The sequence below is a fragment of the Antedon bifida genome, chromosome 2 (genome assembly GCF_963402885.1).
Source record: "Antedon bifida chromosome 2, ecAntBifi1.1, whole genome shotgun sequence".
Taxonomy (NCBI): Eukaryota; Metazoa; Echinodermata; class Crinoidea; order Comatulida; family Antedonidae; genus Antedon; species Antedon bifida.
Window position 1 is genome coordinate 6,983,958 of NC_136227.1, and position 18,364 is coordinate 7,002,321.

At 33.7% G+C, this 18,364-nt stretch overlaps 1 protein-coding gene across 1 annotated transcript; it reads right to left on the minus strand.

The window, feature by feature from the left end:
* Positions 1 to 9,847: 9,847 nt before the first annotated feature.
* LOC144834990 (carbohydrate sulfotransferase 10-like) lies at positions 9,848 to 10,831 on the minus strand. Its single transcript, XM_078689997.1, has one exon. It carries the CDS (start codon positions 10,769 to 10,771, stop codon positions 9,950 to 9,952), a length of 822 nt encoding a protein of 273 aa, XP_078546123.1. The 5' UTR covers positions 10,772 to 10,831; the 3' UTR covers positions 9,848 to 9,949.
* Positions 10,832 to 18,364: the final 7,533 nt, after the last annotated feature.

Consider the following 18,364-nt stretch of genomic DNA (forward strand, 5'->3'; position numbering starts at 1 on the left):
CGCCGAAAAATATCGTGCATAGCCATAATATGTAATTTTGGCCCTCTATCGGCAGAACCTCTAGTACGCGGTCAACTCCCGTAAGCGGCAACACCTTTCCCGGTCCCGAGGGTGGTTCTGGAGGTTCAACTATAGAACCATAATACGCCGTTCCTATTTAATACCTAGAAATAGCATACGCCTGCAATAGTATTATATCAAAATAAATAATCCTGCTAATAATGATGAAGATACATAAGTATGAAAAGACAAAGATGTGCAAATAAAAAGTATCTAAGCCTTTGTTTGTAAATAAGGTATCCTTTCGTTTTTGAAATATTATTATATCATGTAGTGTCGAGCTTAACATGTTCAAGACAGTAACTCTGCAGTAATTAGGCGCTCATTGCCACATGATTGCACATATAGCCACGTGCGTATACAAAGTCTCATACTACTTCCGCAATGTAGAAACACAAGAACCTGACGATTTAATACGCCAAAGAGACTAAAGATAATAGTCATGAATAAACTATAGAAAGATTTTTAGAAACGTTGAATCATGGCTTGCCCTCTCGTTAATTGGAGTTAGTTCTATTGGTTTTATGCTAAACAGTGGTATAGTTTTTTTTAACTTTTTAGATATTTCAATGATATTTTGAACAATTTCTTTTAATATTGTATTATGATAAGCACTCAATATTTCCTTACGACATAAAGTGAATTTATGAATCTATCAGCATTGATTATTATATTTTATATGTTTAACTTGCTAAATAATGTGTCTTTCAATATGAACGTATCTGGAAAAAATGGGCAATACAATGTAGCTTAATTTGATGATGTCGATATACATATTTGGAACTATTGTTGCCCGTATTACAACATATTTATACAGCTAACTAGGAGAGTAAATAAGGGTACATTCAATGCCAATGGCCTACAAAGTGGGTTATGTTTATTACTCGTATGGTTGTTACAGTCATGACAGCGTATGGGTATTAAATATACTAACTTAAAACACTGAGTATAGGATCATTGTTGTTATACAACTTAATAGCAACTAAATGTAACTTATTGTTTGAAGGTTTGCATGGCGAAATCGAATGTTGATATAAAGTTTGCGGTACACCACGTGTGTTAGTTCTGAAAAGAACTGTTGAGTTTCTCGACGTTTCGATCAATATACTTTGATCGTCCTCAGGAGTGAGAATGCAGAAAGTCCAGGAAACTTGGAATATAAGTGGGAAGGGTGGGACTGGTGTGAAAGCCAGAAACAATGGCAAGTTCACACAGTGGGAGGGATTGAAACTAGCTATAGCAGAGCATTGTTTCTCAAGAACAATAGTGAATGGAAACTTGCTATAGAAGAGCATTTGTTTTAAGTTAAATGTAACTTAAAAAAAACATTGTATAGTTGTGATTAATGAAGGCTAGATGCAGTGGAAATTATAAATGTATCGTTGTGAACGACCACCTGTGTTTGTTTTGAATTTTTACCCTGATACAAGTGTTTGGGAGGATTCTCTCACGCTTTTAACAATTACTCAAAAGCATGGCGACAACATATTGGAAAAACGGCCACGTTCACCAATTAAATCTAGATACTTGTTGTTTTACTACCTATTGTTTTACTACATATTGTTAACATATTATAAGCTTAGCGAAAGTAATATATTCACATTATTTTCATATATTACCTTATGACAAAACCTATTATTTCATTGCTGTAATCTACTCATAAGTTCTGAACAATCGATCCATTCCATAACTATTACAATACATTTTTTGGTAATAGCTGCTGTACAATACAATTAATCTAAACACCTCTTCCCCACCCTCCTACAGTAACACATAATAATCATCAAACGCGCTAATGGTCTTATACAATTAGTATGTGGATGATTCTTTTCTTTTAAGTGTGAAGAGCCCTAAAGGCCGGTGACAACATTTTGGGAAAACGATCACACGTTGTTTTACTACCTTTGTGTTGAATAATCAGCCTACTGAAATTAGTATGCGCACATCATGGATTTGTTTTCCATAATATTATCATGTAGCACTGTCATTGTTAAAAACTCATCATCCGTATCTGGGCAATCGATCCAGTGCTACAACTACCGCGTCCTTTTGGAGAACAATTCAGAGGGTATTAGGCGTGCTATAAGTACAGTTTTGTTTAAACGTAAACTGTAGCCTACACTTTCTTTGCCATATTTCCTGATTTAGTAAAAAGTCAGTTTTTTTAAATGTGAGTAAAGTATCATATTATTAATTTATCAGTAAAAATATACTTATCTCTAATTCACATATGAAATATATTCAATATCAAAGTACTTTCAAATTGGTTCAAACTTAAATAATGCTATGCCTGACTCTCCTGACTTACCAAATCCAATTTCTCAATCTTTTTTATAAATCCTGTTACAAAAGAAGAAATAAAAATTATTGACAGCAATTTAAATCCTAATAAAGGATCTGGTGACGATAATATCACTTCACGCACGACCAAAAAAAATACTGCCGTACATAATTGACCTCCTCACTTTCGCTATAAATTGCTCTTTTTCATCTGGTGTATTTCCAAATTTATTGAAAATAGCTAAGGTTGTTCTCATTTTTAAGAATGATGACAAGGGCTAAGTTAAACATGCTTAAATAGTGCTTTTTCTAAGATCTTAGAAAAACTTATGCACCAGCGACTATATAATTACCTTACCAAATACTCACCAATATGGCTTCCGTCATAACCATTCCACATCCCATGCAATTCTGGATCTTGTTAACAACATCACCTCATCTCTTGATAATAAACAATTTTTACTCCGTATTTATAGACTTGTCTAAAGCGTTTGATGTCATCAATCATAAAATTCTTCTTGGTAAATTATTTAATTATGGCATTAGAGGAATTGCGTTAAACTGGTTTGAAAGTTATTTAGTAAACCGTAAACAGTATGTTGCGTTAGGCTCATTTAAAGCATCAGTGGAGGATGTGAATTGCGGAGTGCCTCAAGGGTCGGTTTTAGGACTACTACTATTTTTAATTTAAACTAATACTTTCTATGGTTTCATATTTTTCATTTGTTAAATAAATCATGGAGGAGAAATATATATATATTTCTTCCATGAATAATGTTGGCTAATACATTTTCAATTCTTCGCAATGCCTTGAGTCCAGATCCATTATTGTTCAATCTAAATTTGTATTGTTTACCTAGCATCTTTGTAATGAATTTGTATTGAAATAATATATTCAGATCAGGTTTTGTTTCTCAAATTATCAATTAAGATACTTCATTATTATAATTTTATCAGCCGATCCATAGCTATAACTACCGGTACCGCGTCCTTTTTTTGAATAAATTCAAAGGTAATATAGACATTGTAGCTACGGTTTAAATCAGCTTATTTTAATGCACGTTAAACTTTTTATATATTCCTGAAAATTGTTTCAAGGTGTGCAAAATAAACGTTTATTCTATTTTCCTATCTGAAAGCCTATCTCTAATTCTACAATCGATCAAAATCCCATAGATTTAGGGCCTAATATCATGTGTCTTATATCTCTCTGCTTATTGAGTACATTTATTAACATTACATGAGAATTTAAAGTTGTTTTTGGGAATGGAAAAGGAGAGAAGAAAGGTATAATATTATGATTACGGTTAATGGTTATGTTTGGCTTTAGCAAAATTATTCATTAGCAACTTTCAAATTTAAAAAGGTGCAATCTAAATAGAGGGAAGTTATAAACACCATAATTTAATATCAAGTATTCTGAATAAACGGTTTATATGATTAACAAATGTAAGCTACCAGAGAATAGTTTATTTCCTTTTAATTTGTCAATAATGTATTGAATATACCGCCAACATTATTTAGGTAATTAAAATAAAGATTGTAGTTGGTCTGAGAGCACGTAACTGTAAATAATTTTAGCATATTGTGCCATATTTTAGATTTACTCAATCAATTGTATGTATTACTTATTTGTGTATGATAATTTGTGTTAATTGTTTCCTTTTAATTTGAATATTTTTCCATTGTCAACTCATCACAGTTTACTCCATTCATTAAAGATAAAAAAGACGGGCATATTGAATGTATAGCACATTTAAATATCGTTAAAGCGGACGACGACCACGGAGGCGACAGTAACGGCAACGATAATGATAATAATAATAACATTTTTTTACAGTGCCATAATGGATGACGGGAGATATAGACGCTTTCTTGAAGATTTCAGTGGAGCTTATTCTGGAGATAAAGGACGGCGGAAGTTGAGATTTATCCTATATAAATACATATGTATTGGCATATGCAAACACAGTACAATTACTTGATGGGCTACATGGTAGAGAATCTATCACACAAAATGATGTTAACATTCAGTCACAAATCGCATGTACAACAGATAATCGCAATGCGAAAAATATTGTAGAAAGGTACGTCAATGGGTTGCCCTATTCTAGGCATAGGAGGAGGAGGATCATTTTGCCTCATTTTCGTAGATTGTTTTATAAAGCTATCATTGCAATCACGGAAGATGATTTAGCCAACCTGATTAATGCCTACAGAACACCACGCTTTACAAATAAGTGGGATTTAATATTGTATTTGGAAAACACATTTCCGACATTATTCAGAACACGCGTAGACCGTCAGAAATTTGCCAGTAATTTGAATACAACAGCAAAAATCATAATATTGGGTGAGTATTATCAACTGTGCTAACAATATTTCCACTTTAAACATCGCATATTCCACATTAACCAGTTTGCAAGTCTGACGTGATTTAGACATTCCATCTTTTTCCGAATAATGCAAAAAATAATATTTAAATTAATCATTCATACACCGTGTCAGCCTAAATTATATTATAAGTATATCATTTTAGTCACGTGTAGAAAATTGAGAAATAACAAAACTATATTCTTAAAGTAATCGATGTAAATAATCATGGACAATCAATTATCTGTCTTGTTCTTTTTTATTTCATATAGGTACACAAGCAGATGGAATTACAGGTTAGTTGTATTATCTTAATCATAAATGTTTTTATTCTGTCAATTCCTACAAAAGTTTTTTTTTATGCCTACATGATTATAAATTTATATTTCCTTTTATATAATTTATAGTTTCCAGATTCGTTCAGAGTGAGTCTAGTTTTCCGGCAAGTCATTTAAAAGAATCGTTAATATATAGTTAAAATCTAATATTACAAAATACCCAGTGCCATCACATTATTTTAAAAACAATTATCAATACTTTTTTTAGTATGTGATTTCTTTTTAAACACTGACGATACTACTTGGAAGAACATGGTAAACCAAAAACTAGAAGATTTGGGCCACATAGGCTACGAGGAAGGGAAACCTCTCTGTAAGTTTGTGATTGATCAAAAGCCGCATGATAGAGACAACAGCAAAAGTGTATAGTGACAGTATGCACAAGCCCTGGACAAGATCTAATACTAATTCGATGTGGTGATCCATTACCAATACTCAAGAGACGCTTGGAAATTAAAAAAACCGACGCTAATTTCTGTAATAATATTTCAGGGATTGTCCAACGTTTGAAACAATCCCACGATTTAAGGAGAATGGCACAACAACTCACTGACCGAAACAACCAAGGAAACGTGTAATATGCAGGACCAAGATAGCAACAACGTTAATACTAATATACAAGTATCATTTTCGTTATTGTTTATTTGTTAATAAGAAGTTGAAAGTATTATCGTTGAAAAAATATATTAAAAGTGGTTGAATTGTCATATCAGCCTTATTCGCCAATGAGGTTATAAAATCAATGCCCATAATGTATTATACGGTATCATTATTATATCATGTTATATCATACAGTGTACCATTATAAATAATTTCATTATGCTCACCAAACGAAATTTGAAAGAAAATATATACATAAGACCTAAAACGCGCGTAGAATTTTAAAATGTGCAAAATTACTTAGGATTCTCGACCTTTAGTATGGTATACATATAATTATTATTTTGTAATGATAGTGGAACTTCAGTTAATACAACAATTATTGTATGAATGGATGAATAATGGTTTGATTTAAAAAATATTGAAACCTTTTAGATATCTAGGTCTAGATTGTTTCTCGTTTGTATTATTCCTATTTATATCCGAAATATCTTTTTACACAAAGGTTATTCCTTTTGTGTTTATGAAATGAAGTGAGATGTAGAAAACGCCATGATAACAACGTTAATATCTTATTAGTTACTGTTACTCTTGCAATAATAACAATGCCATATACATGGCTGCAGTCGCGTGCGCAAATTTGAGTTAGTGTTTACCGACCGACCAACATAGTGAGCTTGCATGAGATTAAAACTAATATTGCAATGCCATGTTATATTGGAAGTTTTAAAGAAACTGAATGCTGTAATGTAGTATTTGATTTTGTTTTTTTAATTAATGACTTTTATCATATTGTGTTACAAAGATTTTAAAATTTAAATGTTTTTTGTTTAGAAAATAGAAGTTTACCGAGACTGAAATATAATTACAAATCGAATATCGGTTGTCTAAAATACATTTCATTATTCGATTTAGTGTGAAAAATAAAATATTACTCAGACATACGTAATATGGGTGATAAACGACAATTTTTGACTATTAGACTAAAAACACGTATCATCACTCGAATAAACATGTAGTTCAAAAAATGGAATATAAAAATTAATGTTTACAGTGAACACACACTGATAAGAAGAAGATTTCGTGACGGAAAATAGTGTCACAAACGAAAGGATGATATAAATGACAATTGACCACTTTTGGTCCAAATCCCACTTGTTTTAACGAGAGGTCAAAAACCAATACGCTGTAGAGCTAGAGAGGTTTAAAATTGAGGACCAAAAGCTGCTAGATGCAGTTTACACATCGGGAAATATAATAAACTTTTATACTGTCCCAATTTTGCAACTTGTAAACAAATTGTAACCAAGTTTACGTTGTGTGAAAGCAATGGAACAAATCTCCTGAGATTCCAGGAACTTTTTGGTTTAAATTTGTTAACGTTGCCTTCGTTTTGCGTGGTGCTGCTGTCTGAATCAGCAAAATATTCACGTAATCGTAATCTTCTGGAGAAAGACTCCATATCCAAAGATAGTTGTTGTGCGCCGACCTGCCTTGGTTTTAGGCAGAATTTAAGTCCTCGGGAAAGAAGTTTTTTCTCTCCTTCGGAAAGTCGATATTCATATATATATATATATATAATATAAAACACAACAGGCATAGAAATAAATTATAAACCGCCCGGTGATACACTAAAAATGATTTAATTTAATTCGATATATATAAATCATACTGTCAAATTATAGAAACAGTGCTCATATTCGGAACATGATCTCATAATCGCGTCGAGCATAGCTCATTAGCGAATGTTCCGTACTTTTTTTAGTTATATAAAAAAATGTCTCTGGCGGGATTCAAACCTGCGACCGCTCGCTTACAGGGCGAGTATCATACCACTAGACCACAGAGCCATATATGGTATTAACACATATTTTCACCCACCAGATACATTCTCTTATACAACAAACGCCCTCTCAATCAGTGGAGGCCTAACTAGTCAGAATAAATTCAACTTTAATACGCAACGGTTTTTTGAATAATATTGTGTAGATGTAAATCAATTGTGTTGCGTAGCATTGTGTAAATTATATATAAATCATACTGTCAAATATGTAGTGCTGGAGAGAGGGTGATATTTATCCGACATAACTACTTTAAATATCTTACTTATGGCACTGGCACTGTTAACAATATATAATATAATATATCACCGTTCTTACTACCTTTAGTTCCTATTATTATGTATGCTGTTTTACAGATTTTCTATACTCTCTTCTTACTTTGTTTATCAAGTCTGTAAAATCAAGCTATTGCACAAAATGTTAAAACTGATAAAATTACTGATTCATAAACAACACTAAGATTCAATTGCAAACATGACATTTCTTAAAGCCTCTGTTTTTACCTATTACATATATTGAATTTTAATGTTATTAAAGTTTATCATTAATATTGTGCCTAACTTGTTATGACATAATCGTTATATTATCAAATTAGAATTCATAAAATTTACAAAATCAAATATCACGTGACGTTTATTAGACGGCTGTAAAACTAAGACTATTTAAACTTCTTTTATGGATTTCAATGATTGCAATGGCCTCCTAGCCGCGCCTACGTCCTATAGATTCCAAAATTAGTAGACAGCGTGAGTTGCTGTAGTATAAAGTTTGAATAGCCTTAGTTTTACAGCCGTCTAATAAACGTCACGTGATGTTCGATTTTGTCGATAGGTGGCGGTATAAATTACGCAATATTTGACTGCAAGACGATTAGTGTGTACTGCATGACGATTGGTGTGTACTGCATGACGATTGGTGTGTACTGCATGACCATGGTGTGTACTGCATGGCGATTGGTGTGTACTGCATGATGATTGGTGTGTACTGCATGATGTTTGGTGTGTACTGCATGACGATTGGTGTGTACTGCATGATGTTTGGTGTGTACTGCATGACGATTGGTGTGTACTGCATGACGATTGGTGTGTACTGAATGACGATTGGTGTGTACTGCATGACGATTGGTGTGACAGTACTGCATGATAAATGTGAACTGAAGGCAGAGGAGGCGTTCCATATCATTAATTAATTAATCAATAGGTTAATTTCTAAAAGTTAATCCCTTCCGTAAAAAAAAGCCAATTTGACTATTTTTTTGTTTTAAATTACAGTTTTTTCAGGTAAATACATTTTTCAATGTTTGTTCAAATCGAATAATTATTATGTGACATTAAGATGGCATATTCAAGAACAACAATTAAAAAAAATATTTTTTTCAGGTGGACAATACACAATACATCTTTAAATGGAAACAGCCTGGCAATATAAATTACTCGGATAGTGCAAGTTAATATAATATAATGGAACACTGCGAAACTCTACTAAAGTTGCCTCCAATCGATTTAAGTTGTTCCCAAGGCTAAATATAATTATTAATATAATAAAATATGACGTGATGGGGGATTGGGGGTGTGTGGTGAAAACTGAAAATTTCAGACGAGGCGAGGGTCTAGTCGTCTGCCTTAGTTCCAATAATTTAGAACTTTCTCCGTAATTCGTGTAATTTTTCATGAAATACTTGTAAAAATAGAACCGTTTCTATTTTATCTGTATGTAGAAAGGTGGTGCACAATTTATCTAGGCAGCGAAATCTTATCAGTGACACTCTACAGGTTGTGTTCTTCGCCGACGATACTACATTATTTTTCTCGCATGATAATATAGATATTTTATATAATACTATAAACAATGAGTTAAAAACAATTGGTTCTTGGTTTGATGCAAATGGACTTTTAATAAACATCGAAAAAAACTAATTATTTATTATTTCATCCCATCCAAAAGAAAGTTAACGTATCAAACTTAAAAGTTACTTTAAATTGGAAAAACAGAAACAAAAAATCTGAAACTCTATTCTTAGGTGTAATTGTAAACGGACATCTAAGTTGGAAACCGCACCAATATTATGTTGCAAATAAAGTATCTAAATCTATAGGAATAATAAATAAACTAAAGTCACTTTCCCTCAACATATTTTAATTACATTCTACAATTATCTTATTCTTACTTATTTACAATACTGCAACCTTATTTGGTGCAGTGATTATCCTTCAAACATGGATAGATTACTAAAACTCTAAAAACGTGTTGTTCGAATAATCAACCTAGCACCATTTGCCAGTTTAAAAAACTAAATATCTATATTTGAATGTTAATCTTTGATATTATGTTTTCTGTTTCTAATGGCAGATTTAAATCCCTTTTAAACTCCCATTTCTAGTATATCGCGTTTTATTGTAGTGATAAATACAGTTTTATTATCATATAAATCGTTAGAAAATATCAAGAAAACTTGACTTATTTTCTATTTTGATTTATGTTAAATGGTATTTTATAGTCAAAAAGTGTAAAATCATATTTGAATTTGTAATATAAATCAGCTAACATTGAAACCGGTAAAGTGGAAAAGGCTTTAAATATCTTATCATTATCTGAGCTATACGTAACATGCGATTTGGAAGGTTCTGGAAAACCTACACTTGTCACATTTGAAAGTGTTAAAATATATTTAGCATCGTTTGTCATATCTTCAAAATGTCCTATGACGTCATAGTGGATATCGCACGGACGGCAGACCTTATACATCTCGCTCCAATGGACGTTGCCTACGTTAGAGACTACCATATTTATAAAATCAACAAATTCCACGTCTTCAGTTGCATTTCTACCCCATCTAAAGTGATCCCTAATTTTATTTACATATTTCTCAGTACCTCGTTGGTATTTTCCATCTTTCCTCTTCATTTTGTCATTGAAGGCTGATAAAAGTCGTGTGAACGGGTGTCTAACGAACATAAATTTAGTGTAGTTAGCCAAAATGTCTTTCTGTTTACTCAATGGGAATGCAGACAGACGGGATACATGTTTCTTCCACAGACGGCTAACCTGGTATGTGGTAAGTTCCATCACTTGTGTGTAGTTCATATATTCCGATAATACTAACATTATTCGATTCCAACTTGTACTTCCGACTTTTGGAGTTTGACAGAAGACAAGTTTGTGTTTCTCATTTACTAAGAGTGTACTAAGAGGTTTTCCAGCCAGATGTTTTCCATGCCGTAAACACATTTCGTTGGTATGCTTCGTTCGTTTTACATGAATTAATGAATATCTCTTCATGAACTCCTCCGTACTTTCCAGCTGTTCTGTTGAATTAGCCTGATCAAAATAAAATTTACGTTAAAATAGAGGTTTAAGCTTGGTGCCGATACAGTATTTACAGCGCAACGCAAGTCCGTATATACGCGCAACGCAAGAAATGTTTGTACCTATTGTATTGCTTTGTTTTCTTGTATTAAAAACTTGTGTTAACTGTCTGAAAGTTACCTCCTAGCAAAGTGGGACGACCCAACATGGTTCATTAACCACCACTGTGTTAGGGAGCAGATTGAGATCAACTGATAAGAACCCAACGCATTAAAATTAAATAGGCCAAAAAAACAAAACAAATTGTAATGGACCAATCACGACATGGATAGATGATTCACAATCGACTCATGATTTGTCAATTTACTGGCGTTCATGCTCTTAGGACCTTGTGTTGCGTATGGACGCGTTCCTGGTGCGGTGGTACGGTAAGATAGGCATGCAGTCCCGCCTACAGTATCATCAGTCTTAAGTTTTACCCGGTTAGCATTATTTTTTTTCCTATTAGGTTAAGGCAGAAACTATAAAGGGCCTGAATCTTCACATGAATATTCATGAGGTGACGGCAAACCCTGGAAATAGTTTTCACGCGGTAACCGAAAATGATCTTTCGTCGTGCTGCTAGGGTAGCTGCATGCTGCCAAAACACTCACCAACCATGTAGCCGCACCTACGTACGTATAGTATTAACAATTGAGTGTCAATGAAATTGATTAAGAATTTGACACTAAAATGACATACATGTTTCATGTTAGTCTAACATTGTACTTTCAGACATATCATGAATTATTTCCTATATATACATGGGAAAATCTTTGGAACTGCTAATGCAAAAACGAAATAAATAAAAACGTTATAATAATTATATATATTTTTAGACGATAAATATTTATTATGCTAATTATATATTTTATTACTAAACATAAAAGCGGTACCGTAACACTTTTACATAACATTTTACAACACAATTTATGATATTTTTGATTAGGTTCTTTGTCATTATCATTGCAGTAAAAAACACATACAAAAAAGTCTGCGTCGATCTTTCTAATACATAGGCCTAATGGTAATGCCGTTTGTAATTAACATCTGGTTAAATGTTTTAATGTACTCTTTTGTGGGTAAATCGCCCACCTTTTATATCTATAGTGTCTTGTCAAGACGCTAGGGTAGATTCATCTCTTCTCAATAATCTATTATTGTATATAATACCCTAAAACACGTACTGCTATATCCACTTGTATTAGGCACCGTTGTAGGCATAGAAATTAGAACGCCTTATGCCTATTGGTAACAAATACTCTATTAACTAATTATAAACTATCTAAACTAATTTCTTTTCAGAAACAACATGTTTACAATGATTTCAAAGAGCACTTTTACAAACATTCATCCCTTATAATACGAACGCAACTGCAACCGTATCAGCAACGCTCCATACCGAATACTGATTTTGATTGGGACCAAAATAAAACGCGATGATCGATTTTACCATACTGAACACAAGACTATCGGGCCCAACGATGAAGACGATCGGGACCACACATTCCGTCCGTGGTCTCGATTGACTGACAACCTCCGTACGCTACCACTCTTTACAAGCTACTAGGCCTACAAAACTAAGCCCAACTAAGCTAGACCTAGAAACGTCTACGAGAGAACTTTCGACGCGAGCTACTTAGGTAGTCCATTGTTTTTCACTTTTTATCATAATTAACCTTAATAGAACGCACATTTAAGACAAGAAATGACCTGGTTTAATGTTTTTAAAGTTATATTTTATGTATTATTTTTACGAAACATAAACAAATGCAGGTCTATGCCTAGTGTCTTTAACAACAAAATCAAGAGAAAAAGAGTACAGTAAGTTACTGTCAGTAACTCTGATCTGCACAATGCGAACGTGCATAAGGGCAGTGTGTTTGTTAAGTATGACGTCATGAGCTCAGGCAGTCATTATGAACATTCATGATTATTATTTTATTTTATTTTATTTTATTAAACATATTTAGGAAGGATAACATAATTCAGAAAAGAAAAGATCACAAAATTTCTGTTTTAAGATATATATACACGCCCTCTATAGTTTCTGCCATAACTTAATATGGGAAAAATAAGGCACCCGGGTACGGTAAACTAAGTTGGTTTGGTGGTAAGAACCACGTACCAACCTAGTAAGCTTGGTTTCTACTAGGACGCAGCGCATGGACATAAGCCGTAATTAAGCGAATTGACCAATAAAAGCGATGGATTGTCCATCAATACCATTGTGATTGACATCCGCTTGCGTTGCAGCCACACGTCCTTTCTTGCATTGTGTACGTACGTGCTGTCCTACAGCACGTACGTACGCAATGCAAGAAAGGACCAGGCTTACCTAACGTGCGGTTTGCGATGTTATTGCAATATTCTGGTTACGGAGAACAAAACATAAAGATATATCTTGAATCGATGATTAGGCCTATATTAGTATTTAATAGGGCCTATTTAATATGTCTGTAAATAGTTGAATCCAATTAATTGTTAGTTTAATTTTTAACTTACCACTAGACTTAAGTGTACGTGTTTGAGCTTCGTTTTCTTGGTAATCGCCAAATCTATAAAAACAGTACAATTGTTTTTATGATTACTTCGCAATTGTATTTTTGCCTCATGGATGAACTTAATCATAGAGGAATTAGGTAGATATGGAAAACAATTAAATGAAAAACTCACAAAATTGTTCTGTGTAAAATATTTTAAAACGAGATAGATGATAATGTTAATCATGTATAATGAAAGTAAATGTGTTATAACGATGTTTGAAAACAAAAAGGTTATTCAAACCAAACGTCTTTGTCTTGTTTACCTTTTTTTGTAAGTTTATAGAAAAATATACGAACATTAATGAAAAAAAGAATTAATACGTAATTCAACAATTTAAAATGTTACAGATGAAGTTTTGTCGAATTGTAGCGACATTTGAAATTAATAAAAATGTAATAAATAATATGAGTTAATGACATGACAGATAATATGAATGTGAATATAAGTGGTGTTTACGCCACAAAAACGAAAAAAAGATATGGAACGCCGTGGCGCAAACGTTCCATAGGTAGACCTATTACTGCAATTGTATTGTGTTTCTAGAAAAATATTAATGTTATTCTTTTTTCTCCCTTTCGTATGAGCAACCCACTTTTACAACATAATTATAGTACATCTTTCAGTTTTGCATGTTAAATTAAAAATTAAGAGTGTATAGCAGATCTGTACAATATAATTTACAATTTTGTCTCTTAAAAAAGGCCTTTAAAAAAATGTATACATCAATATTTAGATACTTGTTTTGCTATTTAATTCTCGAGTTTTAATTAGACCCGATATAATTTTGATTCTTTTCAGTACATTTCTTTCAAATATAATTAAAATGTTATATTTAAACACATACTGTACATATATACTTATATAATGTATGGGCCCGAATAACAAATTCTTACTATACATACACAGACGTATACACACTTGCAAACGCACCCCCACATACAGTATGTAATTATACTGGACAAAAAAAACACACAAAAAACGATAATATTAATACTTAACATTTAAAAATGAATAGGATGTGGTTTTTAGAAATACACATTAATTTTTTTTTTTCTTTCACGTTACCCAATTTCTGTTCAGCCTTGTTTATGTTACAAGCATAATTGATTCTACTGTTGATTTTATTTGTGAAATTTTTTCGAATGATTTAAAGATGTATTTTCCCCAAAAAACATGAAAAATGAAGAATAGTTAAATCAGACTTTGAATATGTTATTTTGTAGTTTTAATAAAGTTAATCACTTCCATAGAAAAAAAAATGAAAACAAATAATGTTTTCACTGATAAATTGAAATGAATTCAACCAAAAACACACTGGCTGGCAGCCAATTTGACCACTTTTTGTTTTTAAATTACAGTTTTTTCAGGTAAATACATTTTTTTTCGATCAAATTTTTGGTCAAAGTGGATTCCTATTATACATTGAAATGACATATTAATAATAATAATAATAATTTTTTCAGGGGGACAATACATCTTTTATAAAATTTATTTTATATGTACAAACGGTGAACAATGATATTATTTCATTGATATTTTCACGTTTTGTTCCTATCACAATGTCTAGCCAATAATGTACGGTTTCCTCACGTATATTAGCATTTTTACAATAATGTTGTTATTAATTGCCTGTAAATAATACCACATACCATAAACATCAGTAATATCCTTCATAAAAAAAATCAACATAAATCCGGCACAGATGAGGACAAACATGAATAACATTCTCACATTTAACCTAGACCAAGCCATTCTGAGCAAATTTCCGTCAATCCGATTTCCCTGTTCATCGACTATACAACAAATCCGTATGTTCATCTATCAATAACACAAATAATATTGCACCATAGCTCATCTGCATAGACAATATACCAGTTTTTAAAGAACTACATCCGGTTTAACCCGCTAACCTACGACCGCTTCTCAAAACTGAATGGCGATAGCCAAGTTGAAGCTTGGTATTATTACAAGAAGAATAAAACTTGTAAGTAAGCTTAATTCTATAGGGACTGGTTATACGTACAGCGACGGTACGAAAGGCAAACAGTTATAGAGCATTTAGATTTAGGATTAGCTTTTTTAAAAAAATTATTTAGGACGAGTTTTACTATTTAGGACCGTTTTAATATTTAGGACGTGTTTTAATATTTAGGACGTGTTTTAATATTTAGGACGAGTTTTAATATTTAGGACGAGTTTTATTATTAAGAGCGAGTTTTACTATTTCGGACGAGTTTTAAACGTTGTATATGTCCAGCGGCGGCCAACTTCGGTACGTATAAGAAAAAAAAACGTTATACGTCTAACGGCTGTACGTATATCCTCGTCCATTTGTATAATAGCGATTTCATGTCTTCCGATAAATAAAAGAAGATAGATGTAGGCCTAAGACTAAGATCGATGACGATCAAGTGCATACTATCGTCGATTTAAGGGAACGGCAATAAAGACTCATCAACTTTATGTAGATATGAACACTTTAACCAACTAACGGTTCTAGGACACCTACCCCCTAGACAGTTACCCCCCGGATGTTTACCACCCGGACAACTACCCCCTTTAGGACAACTACCCCCCGGACAACTACCCCCTTAGGACAACTACCCCCTTAGGATAACAACCCCGGACAACTACTCCCCGGACAACTACCCCCTTAGGACAACTACCCCCCGGTCAACTACTCCCTCCCTTAGGACTATATTTATGTTCAATCTTTTACTTTTGTTTACAATAATGATTAGTAATTCGTCAAAGTATCGAATTAAAATATAGTTATTAATTCCTATTATACACTGTTGCAGAGTCAGGTTGTTGAATGGTCTGGGTGGTAGTTGTCCGTCCGGGGGGTAGTTGTTCTAAAGGGATAGTTGTCTGGGTGGTAGTTGTCCAGGGGTTAGTTGTCCTACGGAGGTAGTTGTCCTAAAAGATTATTTGCCCTCGGAGTATTGTCCAGGTTCAGGAGGTAGTTGTCCTACGGGGAGTATTGTGTCAGAGGTAGTTGTCCGGGGGGGGGGGGGGTAATTGTCCGGGGGGTAATTGTCCGGGGGGTAGTTGTCCAGGGGGTAGTTGTCCTAAGGGGATTGTTGTCCTAAGGGGGTAGTTGTCCGGGGGGTATTTGTCCGGGGGGTAGTTGTCCTAAAGGGGTAGTTGTCCTAAGGGGGTAGTTGTCCAGGTGGTGGTTGTCCGGGGGGTAGTTTTCCGGGGGGTAAATGTCCAGGGGGTGAATATCCGGATACGGTATTTATAGCAACCGGTGGAGTGGTGTTGTCAACGTGTCGGATCTTTTGGTGAATGCAACAATGATGTTGGTTGTACACGACAGCAACCTGAGAATCGGACATCGTATGACTTGGAACGGAACTGTGACTTAGTAAATGTACGAAGTTGACAGCGGTCGTCCCAGATTTCTACCACCATATACTTATCACGAGGTTGAGGTTTGGTTTTGTCCCGTTCTCCACACAAGAATGCCAAATCACCAAGATTGATAGACCCATTTGTAGAAGTAGGGGTGGATATGAACTATGGACTTGGAGCTAGAAGCATGATTTTGAACGGAGAAAAAATGTCTTTCTTGGATGAGCTGTCGATCTTCGATAGGTAATTGTTGTCCAGTAATTTGGTCCCGCCGAGTAGAGATTTCTCGAGCAGATAGGCCACCCTGTCTAATTCTGGAATTCAAATTAGCAGTTGCGGTCGCGAGAGTCTCCTTCAGGATTAACATTAAGACATTCGACAAGACCGAGGTCTTTGATTGCGTTTTCTGCGACTGGATTCTTGTTAATTAAACACTGCTCTTCTGCCTTTTTTAAACAATTGCTCAAAACTTATTTTTTCGACCACTAACATGCATAGCGCCATTGATTTTGTACCTCGGTCTTTGAATTGACGCTTTATAAATTTTGAAACAACAGCAACAGCAGCAGCAGCAGCAGCAGCTGCAGCAGCAGCAGCAGCAGTCGCCAATTAATTCGAGCCGAGAGAAGGTGAAGTATAATTAATGATTATGCAAGGGTACTTACCTGAAGTATAATCATGATTATACGAATCCTCTCGAGGTGAGAATTAATTGGCGACTTTGAAGCTCCTCCACCAAGAACTGCTTCTGTCACTGAAGAAACCGACTAAACGAAGATTTATGACAAAATAGCCCTCCTTTGATTCTCATGTTTTAGTGGTTTTAAATATGTATACCGTCCCCTGTTTGAAGTACTTCAGTTTTCTGCGTTGTTCTGCAGAGTGTTGATTTTACACGTAGACGTAATTTATTCATGATTAGGGGTTGCAGTCGTTTTTTTCTGTTTACTGTTTTACCCACCCTTACACTGTTTTTGTCAAGTTTACTTAAAGTTATGTTGTATATATAGTCATACAGGGTGGAAGTGACCCACCCTGGTAAAGCATAATGTGTTTTGAAGCGGTCGTAGATCAGGGGTTTGAACCAGAGTTCTTTAAAAACCGGTATATTGCCTATGCAACAGATGAGATACGCAATTGATTCTCACCTCTAGAGGATTCGTACAATCATGATTATACTTCAGGTAAGTATTTATTTTATCGAAACATTGAAACGTCTGTAAAATCTAAATCAAAAATATTAATTTATTACTACATATAATATACATAACAGGGATATTTATTAGGGCATCATCCGTTCACCCACTAACGAATTTTACAATAACAAACAATTTTTCCTTACTCAAATTATAATATAGATTACGAGCATTGTATTCGACCCGTTAAGTGCCGTTCTAAACCCAGATGTGCTAAACCTATTAATCTGATTACAACAAACTTAGAATATAGGCCTACTGACACGCATTAAGATTATTTTTCAAAATCGAAATTATATATTTACCAAAAATTATTAGATTGTTTATCCATCCTGTACCGTAATAGCCTGGGTGCAGTACAAATTTAGCGGGAAAAAAGTATAGGAAAATTTTTTTGGGGTTTTTCTGATAGAGTATAGGCCTACCA